Source organism: Orycteropus afer, unplaced genomic scaffold (assembly GCF_000298275.1).
Source record: "Orycteropus afer afer isolate SDZICR_OR568_19922 unplaced genomic scaffold, OryAfe1.0 scaffold00141, whole genome shotgun sequence".
Classification (NCBI taxonomy): domain Eukaryota; kingdom Metazoa; phylum Chordata; class Mammalia; order Tubulidentata; family Orycteropodidae; genus Orycteropus; species Orycteropus afer.
The window spans coordinates 5,319,146-5,341,033 of record NW_006921728.1 but is presented as its reverse complement, the minus strand read 5'-3'; the positions used below and the strand labels follow the sequence as shown (position 1 = coordinate 5,341,033).

General features: G+C 39.4%; 1 protein-coding gene across 1 annotated transcript in view; it reads right to left on the bottom strand.

Moving 5' to 3' along the window:
- The window catches only part of GALNT1 (polypeptide N-acetylgalactosaminyltransferase 1), a 58,917-nt gene that overhangs the window by 6,060 nt on the left and 30,969 nt on the right, over positions 1-21,888 (bottom strand). Inside the window, exons 5-9 of the mRNA XM_007945655.2 lie at positions 13,219-13,389; positions 9,195-9,312; positions 6,697-6,877; positions 4,910-5,049; positions 746-844 (exon numbers count right to left, since the gene is read on the bottom strand). Coding sequence (XP_007943846.1) covers positions 746-844; positions 4,910-5,049; positions 6,697-6,877; positions 9,195-9,312; positions 13,219-13,389 — 709 coding nt within the window. The remainder of the gene's footprint in view (positions 1-745; positions 845-4,909; positions 5,050-6,696; positions 6,878-9,194; positions 9,313-13,218; positions 13,390-21,888) is intronic.

Here is a 21,888-nt window from a genome sequence, read left to right as displayed (position 1 = left end):
ATACAAAAATGGAGGATGACATCAGATTACAAAATGGAGGATGACTGCAGCAGTACACAGGACTACACGCCAAGCTGCATCATGACATACAACTGGCACACCCCTGAGAACTGCGGCCTGGACAAGCAGACATGTAACCCTAACCCTCTCAGCCAGCGTCACTCTTGCCTTGTACCTCAGCGTTTGTTATTGCCATCATGAGATAAATAACTGGATTGTACATTTTTCACTACTGTCCTAAATGTGAATTGCTGGATAATGAGACAGTAAGTGAGGAGTAGCAATATTTCAAGATAAATGATTTCTGAATTTCATTAAAGTAATGGAGAAAGAAACAGAACTTTGATAAATTTCTAGATTATAAATTAAATAACTGAGAAAAGTTATCACTAAGTTTATAGAGAAAAGCAAAAAAGACCCTGAACGCTACGTATACACTAAGTATACTGTCGAGGTTGTTACCTGTTTGACTAAAAAGCAAACTCAGCACTCAGCAACGTAAATACAGTTCTCACAAGGGGAGACAAGGGTTGACAACTTACAAGGGTTGAAGGGACCTTTAACCAATGTTTCATTTAAAAGTAATAATTAGATTGAAGGTTCCTTTCACCTAAGAGTCTTTATTATTTATTTTTACATATATGAAACTACTTCCTGAATGGTATCATGGGAATAAAAAGGGCAGAGGGGGATGAAAAAAACAATCTGAAAATTATCTCTTTTAAAACTTTACTAAGACACTCACCTGATTACCCCCCATACCATGACAGTTAAAAATTCCAACTTTTTCATTCTCCTTTCTGGCCATGTTATCCAGACATTGATTTGTTTCCACATTTCTTATCTATGGGACAACAGATGGTGAAAATATCAGGAGTTAGAGATGCAGACACACAGAAATCAACCTACTTTCCTTGGTGCTACTATAAAAAAAATCCCTCAAATTTCCCAGGTAACAGGTATAGGTTGGATTTTTTTTTTTTTTTTTTTTTAATCACTAGTTACCTCAAATTCTTTGGTCTAAGTCTTATTAACTGTTTATGTAATTTCTTTGTTTCAAGAGGAATAGTCTTTAAATTCTTATTTCATTTTTTTCAAGCTATACTTCTAGGATTTGTATTTAAGTTCAATATACTCTAATTTGCCTAATACTTTAAAGCAATCTTACAACCCTCTGAGGATACTATTAACAACCAAGATAAGGGGCATTACTTTTGATAACTACTCTGATGACCACTTCTTAGGAAACTGAAGGTGAGTATTTTCTACTCAGAAAGCTTGGAGCGTGGCTTTACTGGAAGCCCAAGCATGGTGTGGTGTAGGCACCACTCTTCTGTCAAATATTTGTCAAGGAGAGCAAAGGAATGTAAATTAGTCATCAGCCTCAGGAAGACTATTTTTGGCAATGCCTTTGCTATTTTGTTTCTTTCGAACCACTACAGTTTAAAAGCATATGGTGAAGTAATAAACCTTTGGAAGTCTTCCATCTATTCCAATGAATGGTACTGTTAGCAAGAAAGCCAGAAGGGAGATGTGCAACAGACATTTGGCATGCCATGGAGACAGAAAACAAGTGTAATCAATCCTGAATGATATAAAGTGGCAGTAAAGTTAAAACCATAAATAGGCCATTTATTGCTTATAAAGACAAATGTACCATCTGCATAGTATTCCAATCTGTGTATGAGCACACGTACCACTAGAAAACGGGTCTTGGGATCAAATGTGTTTGTGAACTACTGGTTTAAACAAATTTTCAATAGCTTTCTTTTCTAAAGACCTTCTCAAAGCCTTTCAGTACACTATGGCTGGCCCATTAAGACATGAGCAGGCTCCAAAGTTCTGATTTTTGAGGCTGGGATCATTCCCAAGGTCTTGTCACAGTGCAAGGTCCCAGAACGACCCCAGACCTAAAGATCTCAGTAGGAGCTGGAAGTGATGGTACCGAAAGTATAAGATATAAAAAGCAGCATTTCCCAAACATTTCTGGGTACAAATCTACTTCCATTTCCTTTATCCACTGTCTTTTTTATCAAGTCCATAGGGAAATTTTGGTTACATCTGAAAAGGAACATGGGTGTTAGTGGTTTAGAGTACAAGCTCTAAGGCCAGACTGCCTGTGTTCAAATCCTGCCTCTTCCATTTTGTGGCTGTGACCACAGCCATGCTGTTTAAACCTTTATCTGTGTTTTAATTTACCCATCTGTTAAGTGGGGATAGTAGCATTCATCTCACAGTATTGATTGGACGATAAAATGATTACTATATATCAAACACTCAGACTTGTGCTTGACATGGAGTCCATGCTCAGTCAATCTTAGATTATTAGATCTGCCCGGAGAATAAATTGGTCAGCCCGTAAGATGAACTAAACCATCAAAGGGTCTGGATCTTTTGCTTTTTGTGATTGTTTAGGATAGTCAACTGCCAGATTAATTAGCTATTAGCTATCACAATGGAACACATTTATTCAGGTCTAGACCCTACAGGAGTTATGGGAGTTAAATTTAGTTGACACCAGACACTGTAAGTTACGTCTCTTACTCTAGTTATTTACACCTTCTAATTGCTTTTGTACTCTAAAGCCCCATGATTTCAGGTTTCCCTCGTTGAAGTGTGACAAGTTATCTCTGAATGGCGACATTCCAGTCTCTGGCTAAGCAGGCTCCCAAAGGTGGAGTGATGGTTGCAATTTAAGATTTCTGGCTGCCCTGTGATGGGTGCTTGGGAACGACCCCAGCCCCCCCAAATCAGTACTTTAGAGCCTGAATAGTGTGGTCTGGTGTTAAGGGCACAGCAGGCTTAGTACCAGCTGCGTAGCTAATAAGGCAGTAAGCAGCAGGCCACACAGGGTAAAACCTGTCCCTTACATAGGAAGCCAGCTGGCAAGGGGCAGGGCATGAGGAAAGCTTGCCTTGGCAATCATCCATTACGGGTTAGACAAGTATTTCTTTGTAACACTTCTAAGCTCTGGCCCAGTCAACAATGCCTAGGTGTTGCCCCAAACTGGGTTAGTTCGAAAGAAAAACAAAACAAAACAAAACAAAACCAACCATCTCCTCACTCTGTATGCTAAAAGCAAGTTACAGGAGCAACTGTTCTAACTCTTCCCACAGCATGTCACCCCTCTGGGCCTTTGTTGACTAGAATGGGCAGCAGCAAAGGGAACAGATTCTCATTAATAAGACCTTAGTGAGTCATTCTCCCTCAAGTGTGAATGAGAATCCGCCAAGGCTCAAGAAAGACAACATAACCCCACACTCCAGGTACGCAGGACACACACCATAACCCCACTCCAGGGCTGCAGGACACACACCATAACCCCACACTCCAGGTACACAGGAGACACAACATAACCCCACACTCAGGTACGCAGGAGACACACCATAACCCCACACTCCAGGTACGCAGGACACACACCATAACCCCACTCCAGGTACGCAGGACACACAACATAACCCCACACTCTAGGTGTGCAGGAGACACAACATAACCCCACACTCCAGGTATGCAGGACACACAACATAACCCCACACTCCAGGTACACAGGACACAACATAACCCCACACTCCAGGTACGCAGGAGACACAACATATCCCCACACTCCAGGTACGCAGGACACACAACACACAACATAACCCCACACTCCAGGTACGCAGGAGACACAACAACTCCACACTCCAGGTGCACAGGAGACACAACATATCGCCACACTCCAGGTATGCAGGACACAACATATCCCCACACTCCAGGTGCGCAGGACACAACATATCCCCACACTCCAGGTACGCAGGACACACAACATAACCACACTCCACACAACATATCGCCACACTCCAGGTACGCAGGAGATACAACATATCCCCACACTCAGGTACGCAGGAGACACACCATAACCCCACACTCCAGGTGCGCAGGACACACAACATAACCCCACACTCCAGGTACACAGGAGACACAACAAATCCCCACACTCCAGGTGCGCAGGACACACAACATAACCCCACACTCCAGGTACACAGGAGACACAACATATCCCCACACTCCAGGTACACAGGACACACAACATATCCCCACACTCCAGGTACACAGGAGACACAACATATCCCCACACTCCAGGTACACAGGACACAACATATCCCCACACTCCAGGTACACAGGAGGACAGGGCACAAGACAGAGTTCCCTGAGACCATCCTCCAAAGCGCAGGTAATCATGTTAACTCATTACAAGTATTAATGAGTAAATTTCACATTTCAAGAAAATTTACTGCTGACTTCTAAAAGAAATAACTAAAGACGTCACCAGAAATAAATATGCCACTAATATTCTCTCAAAACTGAGATCTAAAGTCCCCCCCCCAACCCAATCTCTAGGGGATCAAATTGACAACAGCAACTTGAAAGAGTAGATAGGAACCTTAGGAAATAAATAACATTCCTCCTCTCCAATAAATATATGCTGCAAATCTAATTTATTTTGAATGACCTTTCAAGTTTCCTTGTCATCTTTATAATGTACCTTCACATTTACATTCTTCAAGCTCGGATTTAGACAGTAACACTAACAAATTAGGTTTAACAGTGTATGGTCTCAACTAAAGCAGTGAGTTTGTTAAACAGCAAGTCTACCAAAGATAATGACATATTGTAGCAAGAGCTTAACTGTGAAAGGTGAGGGGCAGAGCATTCTTATTTTGAAATATACCATAATTAAACATTAAAGAAAATTTCAAGTTAGGAGGTAGATTCTGTCAACTAACCAGAGTTTTCTCATGTTTAAGGTTATGTACTTTTAATATAAAGGTATTTCCTTGTCAGAAGTTTAACCTCTATAATTTTTGATGGAGAAGTGAGAAAATAATATTCAGTTAGGATATAGATATAGGATATAGATCTGTATTTTTACCTCTCCCAAAGAGAAATAATGACGTGGAATTTGAGAATCAGGATAAATAGTCTCTAGGTACCAAGAGAAAGGTCTGCATTGTAGTTTGTGTCTTAGACCGAGCCTTGATGATATATCTCCATAGTCCACCTTTGTAACACCTGTTGAAAGAAATAATGGACCCTGGATTACAAGTATTCTATTAGGTCACACAATCCTATTATATACTTCATCTAACAAGCCACATAAATGGAAAACATGGAATTATTTCATATTCATAAACCAGGATTCCAGCTCCCAAAATATAAACAAGGAAAAGACATTAAAATGTGCTTTAACTTTTCAAAGAAAAGTTAATTTTACATGAGAATGAAAATACATGTTAATCATATGACACACAAACAAGTTAAATGGGTTCAGAACACTTTAATAAATATTACAGCAAAGAAACAAAAACAAAAAAACCAAGATCATGGAAACAATAAGTCCTAGCGACTGGTACACCATCAGATCTGCAACCTATACAACTACGAGACCAGAAGAATAGATGGTGCCCAGCTACCACTGTCATCCACTTGGAAGGGATGTAGGAGATCCTGGATAGAGAGGGAGAACAATGTGGAACAAAACTCAAAATCATTTGGAGGGGAAAAAAAAAAAAAAGAAGGTGGGACCGGGTTTGCTGGTCCAATAGAGCCTGGTGGAACCACTGAGACTATGGCCCCTAGCTGCCCTTCAGGTCTGGCATTGAACCCACAACTTGTGGTTTCCAGCCAAACAAAGTACAGGCATGTGAGTTAAACATTTACCTCAAGTAGACACATGCCCTGGAGAGAACAATCATGGGAGAAGGAAGGGCTGCTTACGCACAGGGAGACAGCTCAGGGCGCAGAAGAGTATGGAGGAATGGACACTGGGAAGAGGTAACTATGGGGAGGAAGTGGGAGAGGAGCTGTTGCATTGTGGTAAACTGTGGCCAATGACATGAGACAAAGTATATGTGAACTACTGTATGGAAAGTGAATTTGCTCTGTAAATCTCTACCCAAATCACAATAAAAAACAAACAAACAAAAAAAAAACCCCAGTATCTCTTTTCCCCAAACCAATCAGATATTAAACAGGACAACTATTTCTAGTTGGGTTTCCCTCATACAAGTGATTGAACTGTGCACATTGCTGTATTTACAGTAATACAAAAATGAAGGTGAAATTGTAACAAACTCGGCAGATTTACGGCTGATGGTATAACTGTGCCCACAAAACTCTGACTAGCAGTGAAAAGTTCCTGGGGAGAAGTCCGTGAGGCACATAATGGGGCTGTGTTGGCCTTTCAATATTTGACATTTTTATGAAGGCCCCACACCATGAAGGCATCAAGGCCCCTGCTTATGGAGAGCCCATGTGACCACTGCTCCAGCAGCTGGCTGTGCTGGGTAACAGAGCAAGGATACAGAAAGATGCACACGAGCCAGGGAATGGCTGAAAATTAACTCAGTGCAACTAACCAAGAATAAATGTAAAATGTTACAGTCAGGTTAAAAAAACAGTACCTGCATAACACTGAGGTTTACAGTAGTTTACATAAACTGACTTGGATAATATGTTATTGTTGTTAATAGTATCTTACACCAGCCATTCTACTAAAGCAGTTTTTACCCATTGTGGGATTTGATTTATTCCTTCAAATGATGCTATGAGGTTGGTGTTTTGCCTCTGTTCAAAGCTTGTTTTCTACCCACTCAGAATGTATTAGGATGAGGGATAAGAAAGTGCAGTATTGTGTTTCTAATATAAAATAGTACTCACCTGGGGAAATTATATAGAAGAAATTCTTGAATTCATCCATCCAAACTTCTGCAAGGCGTCTGTTATTTTTATTGATAATCTGCCCTGTGCCTCCCGGAAATGTGTAAGGTGTAGCTTTCCTAAACACATGCCCAACATGTGAGCATGTAACAATTTCCAAAGTACCTCCACACTGCCAGATCTGAAAATAAGAGCAAAGCAGACCATGTAAGATATTTGTGGCTGGGTTTAAAAAACAAAAACAAAAAAACCCTGACTTTTATTGAGTTTCATTGTTGGAATTTCACAGAATCTGACATGCAGTATAGCTCCTGCTATCTGGTCACAGAGCCAGTGCTTCCTCAGGAGCAATGCTTTCTCTAATTTTTGGTTCTGATTAAACATCACAAGTTGAAGGTTAAAACACAGAAAAGAAGGCTGAATGCTAAATATAGAAAAGACATGAGATGAAGTTGAAAACAGTGCTTTATAACTGCAGACCATGACTCATAAATTCATAAATCCAAATTTGATGAATTGCAACCACCACTTGCTATCAGGCCAATACCGTTTCATGACGTGTTTGTTTAAATTCTGTGTGTGTAATGCATAATATATTTATTAATATGATTCATGGTTAAAAAACCTTTGACTGGAGATATCTACCCAGATTCTTTTTCATTTTTTTTTTTTTAAATTGTGATCTGGGTGAAAGTTTACAGAGCAAATTCACTTTCCATACAGCAGTTCACATATACTTTGTCTCATGACATTGACTACAATTTACCCCAATGCAACAGCTCCCCTCCCACTTCCTCCCCCTGGTTACCTCTTCCCTGTGTCCTTCCCTCCATGCACTCCTGCCCCCTGAGCTATCTCCCTGTGCATACACAGCCCTTCTATTCTCCCATGATTGTTCTCTCCAAGGAGTGTATCTACCTTCTGAAAATATTCACCTTATATGCCTGTCTTGTATGGCTGGGAGCCACAGGTATGGGTTCAATTCCAGACCTGAAGGGCCATAATCTCAGTGGTTCCATCAGGCTCTATCAGACCAGCAAACCTGGTTGCTTTTTTTGTTTTTAATGATTTTGAGTTTTGTTCCACATTGTTCTCCCACTCTATCAAGGATCTCCTACATAGATCACCCCCCTGAGTGGTTGACAGTGGTAGCTGGGTACCATCTAGTTCTTCTGGTCTCACAGTCATATAGGTTGAGGGTCGCATGGTGTACCAGTTGCTTGGACTAATTGTTTCCATGAATCTTTGGTTTTCTTCATTCTTCTTTGCCTGGGACGAGGAGAGTCCCATCATTGCATGTAGATCGCTGCTTACAAGCTTTTAAGATCCCAGTCGCTACTCACCAAAGTAGGATGCGGGACAATGTTTTGTGCAGCATGTTATGCCAATTGAGCTTGACTCTGCAACTATGGTCCCGAGCCCACAGGTCCAACTACTCCCTCCCTCTGGGTAGCTGGCTGTGGCCAAGAAGTGACTATAACCTTGTCCCTTGTCAGCTCTAGTATACACCTCCTATCCAGGTTCTCATCTGCTTCCCTTTAAACCTGTCTCACATCGTGTACATTAAACAGAACCTAGGAATCAAAACTAGATCATGAGTTATGCACTAAGATACTGATGATACGCTTTTTGTTGGCTTTCTTAGAATAAAAAGGAAAAAACAAAAACGGATCAAGTACGGTTTCACATCTTTAATTTTATGAAATTATTCTTCTGCTTCTTCAAAATACATTTTTATGAGTTAAAAACTCTCATAAATATTTTCAATTAGAACACATTTTGAAAAGTTCTGTTTTTGTGAAATATTCAGAATGTTTACTTTAGTATTTCTCAGGATCATAAAGTATTAGAGCTGGAAAGGATCTCCAAGATGACCTAGAACCCAATTCTTTCTTTTTACAAGAGGCAAAGTGATTCCCAGAGGAAGAAAGTGAGCAGGTTCAGATTATAGGACAGTGCACTGTTGTTTCCACAATAATAAGCTATATGCCAAAAGCTGATTATTTTAAAAAATATGCAACGTCATTAGAGTAACAAGTTGATTTAGTAAACATGAGATATAATATAGAGTGTGAAATTATGTTTTGTGGAAGTTAAATACCAAAGTAGCATAAACAAGTAACGCATTATTTTTTCGTTTAATGAATTACCTCTTTACAAATAATAGAAATGAACAAGAATGACTAAGAAATCTTATATAAATTTCATAGCTAGATTAATACTTAAGAAAATGGAATCATTTGCTTAAATAGTTTGTAATGAATCCTTAATAGCATCACCAAACCAGTGAGTGATATAAAGATGTAAATTATCTACAAAAAATTAGCAATGTCAGAAAAATAAATACTAATTTCTCTGTTTGAAGCTCTTAGGGACTTAAGACTCTGAAGTCAAATTAAACTCATATTAAATTTAACTTGTATTTTCTAGTGATAACACAGATAATCAAACCATATCTATATTTGAGGTTAATTTTTTTTCCCCCAAAAGGAACTTACCCTAAAGGAAATTTCTAGGTTTTCTCCTCCCCAAATATCCATTCCAGCATCATATGTTCCAATTTCCTGAAAGTAATCTCTGTCTATTGAAAAAAGGCCTCCAGCCATTGTTGGTGTTCTGAAATTCAAGCATAATACCATACCATTAATAATCATAATTTACAACTTAAAATCATTTTTTGTTTTTCAAAGTGTGTCATAACTCTTTTTAAGTACAGAACAACTGCTTGTTCACATATTCTCCAGAAGCTTCAGAGGCCCCCAGGGGCTGTCTGTATTTTTATGCCATGTTATTTGGCATAACATTATCTGCCATGACCCGCGCCCCAGTGACGATGACCACTGGATGTCCTCCCAATTACAGTCTCTGCCAGGGCATCCCTTTCTGTTCGCCACAGTCCTCTATCCTTAAGGCTCTTCCTGCCTTTGGCGGTTTTCTTGATTCTCAGGTCCTGACTTGAGCTTCCACCTTGAACTTCTTTAACTCTCTTCATTCAACTGTGTCTCCTACAGAGCTCCTAACAACTATAAATGCAGGTGACTATATGAACCGAATAGAGTTAATATAAGGATGCTTGGATGGCACAGATGGTTATGTGCTTGACCACTCTGGTAGGGTAGTGCCTAAGGCACTTGACTGCTAACCAGAAAGCTGGCAGTTCAAACCCACTAGCCACTCCTCGGAAGATGGGGCAATCTACTTCCCTAATGATACTGCCTCAGAAACCCAAGGAGGGGTCACTATGAGTTGGGTCCAACTCGAGGGCACATAACAACAACAACAACAACAACTATCCAAAAGGCTGGTGGTTCAAACCTACCCAGAGGCACCTCAAAAGGCAGCTCTTCGAGAGATTTGCCTCCCAAAGGTGGAGAGCCTTGAAAACCCTAAGGAGCAGTTCTACTTTGCACACATGGGGTCACAATAAGTCAGAATCAAGTTAACGCCAACTAACAAAAAACAGAAGGGCGCTCTGGTAGCATAGTGCCTAAGGCATTTGACTGCCAGAAGGCTGGCGATTGGGCAGTCTACTTCCGTAGATATACCACCTCAGAAACCCAAAGAGGGGTCACTATGAATCAGAAACAACAACAGCAGTGAGTTTTTTTTTTTTTAAAAACAACTGAGTTAATACATAATAAAAACATGGGGCGTGTATCCAAGATCATATATAGGGTTGGCAGACAATGGTCCTATAAGTTTATGTGAATGATCAGAATTCCCAGGTGTATAGTAGAGCTGACAAGGGGCAAGGTTGTGGTCACTGTTTGGTCACAGCCAGCTACCCAGAGGGACTGAGTAGTTGAACCTGCACGCTTGGGACCATAGTTGCAGGGGACATCAAGCTCAATTGGCATAACATACTATACAAAACATTGTTCCACCTCCTACTTTGGTGAGTAGCGACTGGGATTTTAAAAGCTAGCAAGCTGCCATCTAGATGCAACGATGGGTCTCTCCTCGTCAAGAGCAAAGAAGAAAAAAGAAAACCAAAATTAATGGAAACAATCAGTCCTAGCGACTGGTACACCATCCGATCTGCAACCTATACAACTATGAGACCAGAAGAACTAGATGGTGCCCGGCTACCACTGTCATCCACTTGGAAGGGATGTAGGAGATCCTGGATAGAGAGGGAGAACAATGTGGAACAAAACTCAAAATCATTTGGAGGAAAAAAAAGAAGGTGGGGACCAGGTTTGCTGGTCCAATACAGCCTGGTGGAACCACTGAGACTATGGCCCCTAGCTGCCCTTCAGGTCTGGAATTGAACCCACACCTGTGGTTGTCAGCCAAACAAAGTACAGGCATGTGAGTTAAACATTTACCTCAAGTAGACACATGCTCTGGAGAGAACAATCATGGGAGAAGGAAGGGCTGCTTATGCACAGGGAGACAGCTCAGGGCGCAGGAGAGTATGGAGGGATGGTCACTGGGAAGAGGTAACTATGGGGAGGAAGTGGGAGGGGAGCTGTTGCATTGTAAACTGCGGTCAATGACATGAGACAAAGTATATGTGAACTGCTGTATGGAAAGTGAATTCACTCTGTAAATCTTTACCCAAATCACAATAAATAAAATAAAATAAAATAAAATAAAAAATACATAATAAAACAGTTTACATATAATAATAAAGGGCTCTAAAGAGTGGCAGACATTGTAAAGATGTAAAATTAAACAGGATGAATATGAGTCCACTCTGTATACCTAACAGGAAAGGAGGACATGAAGAAAAGAATAAAATCAATATACTTCTCCTAAGAGGATCATTGTCCTGATCATGTATGGTATGTTCTTTATAGAAAAGGAGTCCAATTCATTAAAACATGGCTAGACGTGAAGAGGGAATGAATGGTAACTGGTGGAATCAGGCAGAGAAATGACAACAAAGGAGGATTTAAATAAGTATCAGTCAACCTTTTTAATTTCCATGAAGGATGAGTATAGAGAAAACATGGAGTCCAACCAGGTAATCAGTTCCAGTGACCAAGGATACTATTACTATAAAGATCATATTTTAGGGTGAAATGGCCACCTCTGTAACCCTGAAATATACACGACATGCTTTAGTGAGCGTGGCAGCATTTGTCCTTCCGGGGGGAAAGTTTTCACAAATAGATTAGGCTTACCTTGGTTTTAGAAGAGAAGAAGAATTAGACAAGGCTAGTATTTTAGGTGTTACAGGAAAAAGGCCAACACCCAGAGTTCTCATTTAGTACAGGGGTTTCTTTTTCTTTTTTCTTTTTGCAGAGTTTCCTCCCCTTTTCTCCCCTCCTAGCTCAGTACAGGGGTTTCTTGAAGGAGCTCTGGAGGTATAGTGGGGTTAAGGCATGGGCTGCTAACGGAAAGGCTGGGATTCAAACCCACCAGCTGCTCTGCAGAAGATGCAGCAGTCTGCTTCTGTAAAGATTTACAGCCTTGGAAACACACTGGGGGTTGCTATGACTTGGAATCCCCTTGATGGCAGTGAGGTGTTTTTTTTTTTTTTTTTTTGTGAGGTGTTTTTTTTTTTTTTTTTGACTTGGGTTTGGGAATATCTCTAAATTCCCTAGAACTGTACACTAAATCTTCCATTTTGTGCATGTACACTTTTCTCTACTAGAGAAGGTTCACAGTTTTATCAGATTTTCAAAGAAATACTTGATCTAAGAATGTTTAGGAAGTCCTGATTTAGATGGTGGACTGAACTGTGAGCTAGAGAAAGGAAAAGTCCCTTGTAACAGAAAGGACTTGGGCTGGTTAGGGAAGGATATAGAGTCAGCGAAAGCTCTCATCAGCTTTGCCAGGACTGGACTTGAGTTCAAAGGGCAGTAGAGCTAGGAGCCCAGGGCAGGAGAAAAAGGGGAAGCTGAAGACTGGTTCTGAAGACATTCTTAATAGTAACAGAAGTGGCAGGTGTCTGGTTTGAATTCTAGGATGACTCATAAAACACAAAGGTCTCAATTTAAAGGTCCTGAACAGAAGGAAGATTTTTATCTCTTTCTTAAAAAAAAAGTATGAATGACAGTGTAGAACAAAAGAAAATCAGACAATATATTAACAAAATTTCCTTTTTACATTTTGTGTCTATTCTAGTTATTTATGTTTGGAAACAAACTTTTCTAACCTTTCCACTCAGTAAGTATCATCCAGATATTATAATTCCAAATTTAAAATTTTACGTTCTCATCCAATGACCTAGTTTTGGAGAATATTTTCACATATTGACACTTAAAAATAAATAATCAAGGGAACAATCCGATTTAAGCTAAATATTATCTTTAACCAAATTAAAACACAAACCTGACTTATGCATTTACAAACTGCTGTTCATATAGGAACCCAAAACATACACATTTTGTCATTTCTCATGTATACTAGATATATATATAAATGAAAATTTATAATTTTATTAGTTGATGAGAGGGAGAAATGCTTCATATTTCTCAAAATGCATTTATCACTCTTGATAAGATTCCTGAAATCTGTACAATCTTCTGCTAATAACAACACTTTAGAAACAAAGTCTGACAAAGTAGCTACCTGACAGGAAGAGTTCGATCACCTTTCCTTCTGTCCATTTCTCTTTGGGGAACAGGATACCAGCGAAAATTGAGCTTCCAGTTGAATCCACCATAGGTCATATCGGAGCCTGCCATATACTCAAACGTATCATCACTGATGACATCAATGATAGGACACACGACTGTTCTCCTATGAACATAAAAGCAAATTAAAAGCTCTTAAAATTTTTTCCTGTAGGACAACTACATTAAGAATAGCAGAGTGACCCATATCAATTTAGTTTTGTATATTTCACTGTACATAAAATATATTTCAATAAAATTTTTTTAAAAAAAGAATAGCAAAGTGTTTTAAAAATGAAAAAAATGCATTCTATAATGCTAAAGAAAGTGGTGAAAAAAATTTGTTACATTCTACCAAGCTGGCATAATTAAAGATTTATTGATTACCATCCATACCTTCTTACATATATAAAAATACTTACAATAGCTCTACTGTTTTCAAAATTAGCACTTTAAGATAACTTTCTTAACAACCAACTCTTGGACATTAATGTTTTTTATGTCTTGCTACTAAGATATTACAGTGAACATTTATATAATAGTATTTCACTTTTGCTTTAAGAATGAACTTCTAAGAATGAGATTATGATTAAAGGGCAGTTGATAGGAGCTGCAAATCAAATGCCAAGAGAAGCCAAGTGCATACCAAAGACTTCAAACAGCAGCACCATGTGGCTGAGGCTAACGAGATGTCACTGGTTTCCAGAGGTGCCTCACTTTCTGATGGTGGTCTAATTCTAACTCCAACTCCCATGGAGTGTTCCAATGTATTCTCTGCCTTTGGCTTTCCTGCAGTTAGCATGAGTGGGTTTCTGCTTCATGCAAACCAAACAAACCAGCAAAAATAAGTCTTTTGAATCTCAAACCAAACTCACTGCCATTGAGTCGAATACGACTCATAACAACCCCTCCCTGGGTTTCTGAGGTGGTAGCTCTATGAAAGCAGATTGCCCAATCTTCCTTCCAAGGAGTGGCTGGTGGGTTTGTACTGCCAGCCTTCTGGTTAGCAGTCAAGTGTCTTAGACACTATGCCAAATATTTATTAAACTATGGCAGAAACTCTTTTGGGAAAGAATAATCATCCTATCAACACAATACCTACAGCCTGGATATTAGTTAGGTGTTGTTTTAAAAAATTATAGTTGAAATCAATCTCTCAGTACCTCAGATTTAAGATATGAAAAATGTTCCTTTATCCATTCAGCAAACATTTATTAAGTTTCTATAACTTGGCATCTGAAAGGCCTGGTGGTTCAGTGATTAAGCACTCAGCTGCTAACTGAAAGGTTGGCTGCTCAAACCCACCAGCTGCTCTGTGGGAGAAAAAAATGTGGTAGTCTTTTTCCGTAAAGATTACAGCCTTGGAAACCACGTAGGGCAGTCCCACTCTGTCCCACAGGGTCGCTATGAGGTGGAATCAGCTAGAGAGCAATGGGTTTTTTTGTTTGTTTCTTTAAGTTGGCATTTTACCAACTAATGAGGGCTACTAAATAACCTGACTAAATATCTCTGGTAGCATAGTGGCTAAAAGCACTTGACTGCTAACCAGAAGGCTGGCGGTTCAAACCCACCAGCCACTCCTCGGAAGGAAGGTTGGGCAATCCTACTTCCGTAGTGATACTGCCTCGGAAACCCAAGGAGGGGTCGTTATGAGTCGGGTTATATGACTCGACGGCACATAACAACAACAACAACAAATAACCATGCCTTAAGGATGTAAGATATGGTAATAAGTTTCTCATAAGACCAGTTTCTGATAGGAAAAAGATTTAGCCAAGTCTCAGTCTGCATAAGCTACTGAGGACAAAGAACTGAGGAACACTGAGCAAACAGCTGAAGTATAACAGGAAATTCCAAGAATTAAGAAACATAAAGGGAAACATTAGTGCATGAACCTTGAGGAGAAAAGACCATTAGATATAATTACTTAAAATCCATTCACGTTTTAAAAATAAACACTTGTAGATTACACTTGCTATATTCCAGGCTTTGTTCTAAGTGCTTTAAAAATATTAAATAATTTATCCTGTATTTTAACAATATGGTACAATTTTTTATTTCTGATGAGGACCCTGAGGTACAGAGAACTGGATCGCTTAAAGTCATACAACTATTGAGTGGCTGAGCCGGGATTTTAATCCAGCCTTCTTGTGCTAAAATCTGTGCTCTTAATCATTACGCTGACAACAGAAATTCTGGTTTCTTTTCACACTTAAAATTTACAGGTAGGCCAAGTAATAACCATAACAACACACAATTAAATAACATTTTACTCATATAGTTACAATTATAGACAAGTATTTTTGTCTTTTTTTTCTGATGGAGCCATGGTGGCACAGTGGTTCAGTGCTTGGCTACTAACTGAAAGGTCAGTGGTTTAGATCCACCAGCTAGCTTCCTGGTAAGATAGATGAGACAGTCTGCTTCTATAAGGATTTACAGCCCTGGAAACACTACGGGGCAGTTTTAGTCTTTCCTATAAGGTCAGCATGAGTCAGACTTGATTCAATGGTAGTTTTTTTTCCCCCCTAATTAGAAAATTAATGCCTGTTTATTAGAGAAAAGCAGAGTAATAATGTGTGAAAAAAGACGGGAAATAAATCTCTTATGATACACTGTGGTACTATCATCATTAACATTCTGGGGTTTTCCCAGGGATAAAAAAAGTAAAACCGGGATCCTGTGTATGGCTTAAGAAGTGGTGGTACAGTGGTTAAAGTGCTCAGCTGCTAACCTAAAGGTCAGTGCTTCGAACCCACTAGCTACTCTGTGGGAAGAAGATGTGGCAGTCTGCCTGTGTACAGATTTACAGCCTTGGAAACCCTATGGGGCAGTTCTGCTCTGTCCCACAGCATCTCTATAAGTCGACTCAGTGTCAACAGGTTTTTTATGTATGGCCTTGGTATCCAGCTTTTTTTTCACCTGATTATTATACTATGAACATTTCCTCATGTTATCAATGTTTTCTGGAAACATTTTATATTTCTGCATAACATTCCATTTTATGAATGTCACAGTTTATATAAATATTACAGTGAATATCCTTACATACAAATCTTTGTATTTGATCATTTCCTTAGAAGAGAGTCTCAAGAATGAAAAATCTTGGCCAATGGGGATGAATTCTAATGCTCTAAACACCTATCTCCAAATTAGATGACTGTCTCAGTTTGCAATCTTACCTGTGGTAACAGAGAGGCCATGTTACCGTTCCTCGCCAGCTCAGATTTTTTTTTTTTTTTAAATCCACAAACAAAACATTTTTAAAAAGAAATATATTTCTGTGCTTGGGTATGTCAGGTAAAACTCTGGATGTATAAACTACTAACGTCTTCCTGAAGAAATGAAACTCAATGGGTTTGCACTTCTGCTTAGGATATGTATGTTGTTGTTGTTATGTGCTGTCAAGTTGAACTTGACTCATAGCGACCCCTCCTTGCGTTTCCGAGGCAGTATCACTATGGAAGTAGATTGCCCAACCTTCCTTCCAAGGAGTGGCTGGTGGGTTGAACCACCAGCCTTCTGGTTGGCAATCAAGTGTCTTAGGCACTATGCTATCAGAACTTCTTGGGAGATATATATATATACATTTAAAATTTTATTGTGATTTGGGTGAAAGTTTACAGAGCAAATTCACCTTCCATACAGCAGTTCACATACACTGTCTTATGACACTGACTGTGACCTCCCACAATGCAACAGCTCTCTTCCCACTTCCTCCCCATAGCTACCTCCTCCCTGTGTCCTTCCCTCCCATGTACTCCTGTCCACACCCCCCAGCCGTCTTCCTGTGTATACACAGCCCTTCGACTCTCCCATGACTGATCTCACCAAGAAGTGTATCTACCTAATGTAAATGTTCAGCTCTTATGCCTGTTTTTTTTTGTTTGGCTGGAAGCCACAGAAGTGGGTTCAATTCCAGACCTGAAGGGCAGCTAGGGGCCATAGTCTCAGGGGTTCCATCAGGCTCTACCAGACCAGCAAATCTGGTCTACTTGGGATATTTTTATAAAGTCTGAATTTTATAAAAGAACCATTCTGTAATCAGCAAAAATATGACCCTTGCTTTAACTGGCATTTTTGTGGTTACTAAGAATATTTCATATTTACTAGTAGTTTTTATTTTATCTGTAAATTCCCTATTCATATTATTTATTCATTTTTCTTCTGCACTACTGATATTAATATGTAAGAATCAGTAAGAATGCATGTTATTAAAAACTTTAGCCTTTATGCTTATATATGAAAAATATTTTCAGTTTATTTACTTTTAAAATTTTGCTGATGATGAAGTTTGATGTGTAGAAATTTAAATATTTATCTGTTAAAATCTACCAATATTTATTGTGATTTCTTCCATGGACTCAAAGTTCATAAGTCTTTTTTCAACTAATATCAGTTAAATAGTCACCTGTGGTTTAGCCTTTTTTTTTGTAGTTCAATCTTTTTATATTTGGAATTTATTTTTATTTACTAACACACTTCTAAATAAAAATGATTATTTTACTTTCTGCTTTCCAATAGTTTGAATTCTCATTGTTGTTTACTGTAGTCATCAGGACATTCTGAACAGTGTTGATAGCAGATAATCGCATCTTACTCCCTTTTTAGTGAAAATCCTTTGGTATTTCCCAATTAAGTATGATGTGGGAAAGTCATTCAAATTATAAGGAAGTTGTTGGTTTCCTGTTTGCTCTTAATCAGGAATGTATGATTAATTTTGTCAGAGTCTTTTAAGATGCTACTGAAATGATTTTGTGGTTTTCCTTATTTGATAGATTATATTGGTATGATATATTCAATGAAGGGATTTTTCAATATAAAACCATCCCTATATTCTCAGTAAAAGAAAACTTTATTACAGTAGAATTCTCAAATAACGTATCACCAAATTAGGTCTGTCCATAGTTCATTCAGGGTCTTTCCAGCCCTATTCATGATTTGAGTGGTTTAAACCTAAGGCATTTGACTGCTTACCAGAAAGCTGACAGTTCAAACCCACCAGCCACTCCTCAGAAGGAAAACTGGGCAATCTACTTCTGTAGTGATACTGCCTCGGAAACCCAATGAGGCATTGCCGTAAGTCAACTCCACTTGACGGCAGTAAGTTTGGTTTTTTTTTGGTTTGATCTCTGAACTGGTAAAACAAATACTTTCTAAGGGGTACCCACATATGGGTAACTTTAATTTCTAGAGCATCTACTTATAGATGTACCTTTTACAAAACCTGATCTAGAAAAATTCTTTTTCCCTGTATCTGCTTTCACGGCACCCTCTTTTCTCACTTTTCAAGAAAGGCACGTGAGAGATGACTCTCCGTGGGTTCTTCCTGTTTCTGCAGAGGCACTGATGGCCTTTGCTCTCGGATGACCTTTGCAAGGATGATTACAGAGAACAATCTTGAAAGACAGAGTTCCCCTCCAGAGCAGAGATGGCTGCTGTTCAGTCCAACTTCTCTCTGGGGCAAAGGTCAGGTAGATGTGTAAGCAGCCTGTTATATAAGGTCCCAGTTTCCTAAGTTTGGGGGTTCCTCAGCTATGACACTGCAAATCAGCTGTGTGCACAGCAGCCCCATGGCTGCTCCACGTTGCTGCTAAGGGATTATGGGAAAGGGATTGATGTGAATAGGTAGCTCATGCTACCTGCAGTGCCACAATCAACAAACTCCTTTGTCTCTGATGCAAGAGGCTCATGTCTTTTGGCAGCATCCATGAAACTGTCACAGCTAACTGACCAGCATGCAAGTAAGTACAATCTCAGCCCCTTCAGAGTTCTTGACAAGGTACACCTCTCAATCTCTACAATGTTACTGTTAATATGGCACAGTGCCTGCCTGAGGATATAAAAATTTTGAGAGGCACCAAGAAAAGGGACAATTTGAAACACTGGTACTGGTGAAGCACTGGAGTGGTAGGGCTTCTTGCCTTTTTTTTGCCTTATATTTTGGCATTTGACTGCTAATCAGAAGGCTGTCAGTTCAAACCCACTAGCCACTCCTCAGAAGGAAGACTGGGCAATCTTCTTCCATAGTGATATCGCCTGGGAAACCCAAGGAGGGGTCGCCATGAGTTGGATCCAACTCGACAGCTCTGAGGTTTTTTTTTGGGGGGGGGATTTTGGTTTTATTTTTTCAAGTGTAAACTCTAATATTATTTGTTGTAATTAAGGTTGTGTGTCAACTTGGCTGGGCCTGGTTTTGAGTGGCTAGGCAGCTGGAAGTAGTTATTCCCCATGATGAGACTGGTAATCAACTCCATGGTAGAATCTACTGTGAGCATGCTTCACTGGCCTTAGGAATGTGGTCTGCTTCCAGTATATAAGCAGCAGCTTTGATAAAGGTTTCTGAGCTTTTTGGCACATCTGGATCCTGCATTTGGCCAAGTCCTCATCACAGCGGCCTGCCATGTTGTCTGTCAATCTTGAGACTGTTTCAGGACTTGAACTAATGTCCTCCCATGCTGTTTGGTAATTTTGGGACTGTGCCATTTTATTTGTTGACCATGGGTTCATCAGCCTCAGCAGTTGGCAGCTGCCTGAGTTAAGAGAAGCCTCCAGCTTCAGTGGGCTGAGACCAAGAGGCAGAGCTGAAGTCCAAAGTTGAGGGGCCTTCACCCAGCCCTTGGAGTTGGCACTTCGAACTTGGACTTCTAGCCTCCTAAACTGTAAGAGAATAAATCTCTGTTTAAAACCACCTACTTGTGGTATTTCCTGTTAGAGCAGTAATAGAGGACCAAAACATTATTCCAAATTTTATACTGGCCTCCCTGTTAGGAGAATTATACTCCCTTTACCACAGTGAAATCAAGCTTGATCTTGTGTCTAACTCTGGCCAATGAAGCATGACTGGACACTACTGCAGAAGACTGAAGCATCATGCGTGCCCCTGCCATTGCTCTTTTCCACCCACTCCTTCAGTATGAGTTTTAGGAATGAGGTTGACTCTTGACCAGGACCAAAAACTAACCCACACCAAGCATGTATGACAGTGAGAAAAGTTGGTAAGCCAGTGAGATATGGGGGAGATGGGGCCATCTGTTACCACATGGATCAAGTGTTCTGATCTACTGTCATGTGAAATTTGCCATTTATTTAGATCTTCAATGTCTTTCAAAATGTTTCAGTTTTCAGAGTACAAATTTTATACTTTAATTGTGAAATGTATTCCTGTTTTCCTTTCTGATACTTCTGTGAATGGAACTGTCCTCCTTAATTTCACTTCTGGAGCATTCATTCCAAGTGTACAGAAATATAATTGATATCTGTATACTGATCTTGTGTCCTGTCATGCTGCCGAACTTGTTTAGTTATAGTAGTCTTTTATTGGATAACTTAGGTTTTCTATATACAAGACACATCATCTGAGGGCAGAGATCGTTTTATCGCTCCCTTTCCAATCAGGCTGCCTTTTCTTTCCCTCTCTTACCTAACTGCCCTGCTAGAACCTCTGGCACAATGCTGAACAGAAGTGGTGAGAGCAGAAATTCTTAATTTGTTCCTGATATTACAAGGAAAGCATTCAGTCCTTCACCATTAAGTGTGTATGATGTTAGTTGTGGGTTTTTCATAGATGACTTCTAATGACAGGTTTTTGATTATAGTTCTTTAAAAAATATGTGAATGGATTATATTACATGAATTGGTTTTCTAGTATTAAACCAAAGTTGCATTCCTACAACAAACCCAAAGCAGTCATGTTATGTTACACTTAAAACAAACAAACAAACAAAAAAAAACCAACCAACCAACCAAGAACATACATAGCTGGATTCAGTTTCCAATTTTTGTATTAGTGTTCCTGAGTGGATCTGGGCTATAATTTTCCTTGTAGTTCTTTTCTGGTTTTCATATCAAGGTTACATTAGCCTCATAAAATGAGTTGAGGTGGTGGTTCCCTCTTGTTCTGTTTTCTGTTTACAAATTCTTAGCGGAGATTTTTTTACCCTCCTCCATTCCATACTGTGAGTGAGTCAGACAAGGATTCTTGCTGGTCCTTTTGTGGTGGTGGCATTTACTTCTCATTCTCATACAGAGCATACAGAGTTACGAAATCCCAGCTTTATGCAGGCATCTGCTAATATTTTTCCACAGTAGGCAGGTCCCAGGCTTTATTTCCTATACTCTGTCCATTTCAACTACCAAGCCAGAAGTTCAATGTCTCCAGGGGTCAGCAGAAACCCTCAAGCTTAAAGCTGCCATCAGTTTTTGGGTTGCTCACCTGCTCTCCCTTTGTGATTTGCAAATTTCTTAACTTTGCATCAACTCGATGCATTTAAAAATGTATTTTATCCAACATTTTAGCTTTTTCAGTTGGCAAAGTTCTTCGGGGTATCTATCACAGAGCTAAAACTGGACAGTTTTGTGGTTATTATTTCAACCATACTTCTGTCATCACATTGCTTTCTCTCTACAGATACAAGCTCCTAGTTTATAAAGGTTAAGTGATATCTTCATGCAAGCAGTTATTTCCTAAATCAGGAGTCTGTTGTTTGTAGGAACAATTTACAGAGATATTCTATTCCTGTGATTCTTCAAGGTAATATTCTCCTTCCTAAAGCTGTCATGTCTTCTCATCAGCTCAAAACTGTGTTTTTCCATTTATTCATTTGTGAAAGGGGAGAGATGCAGA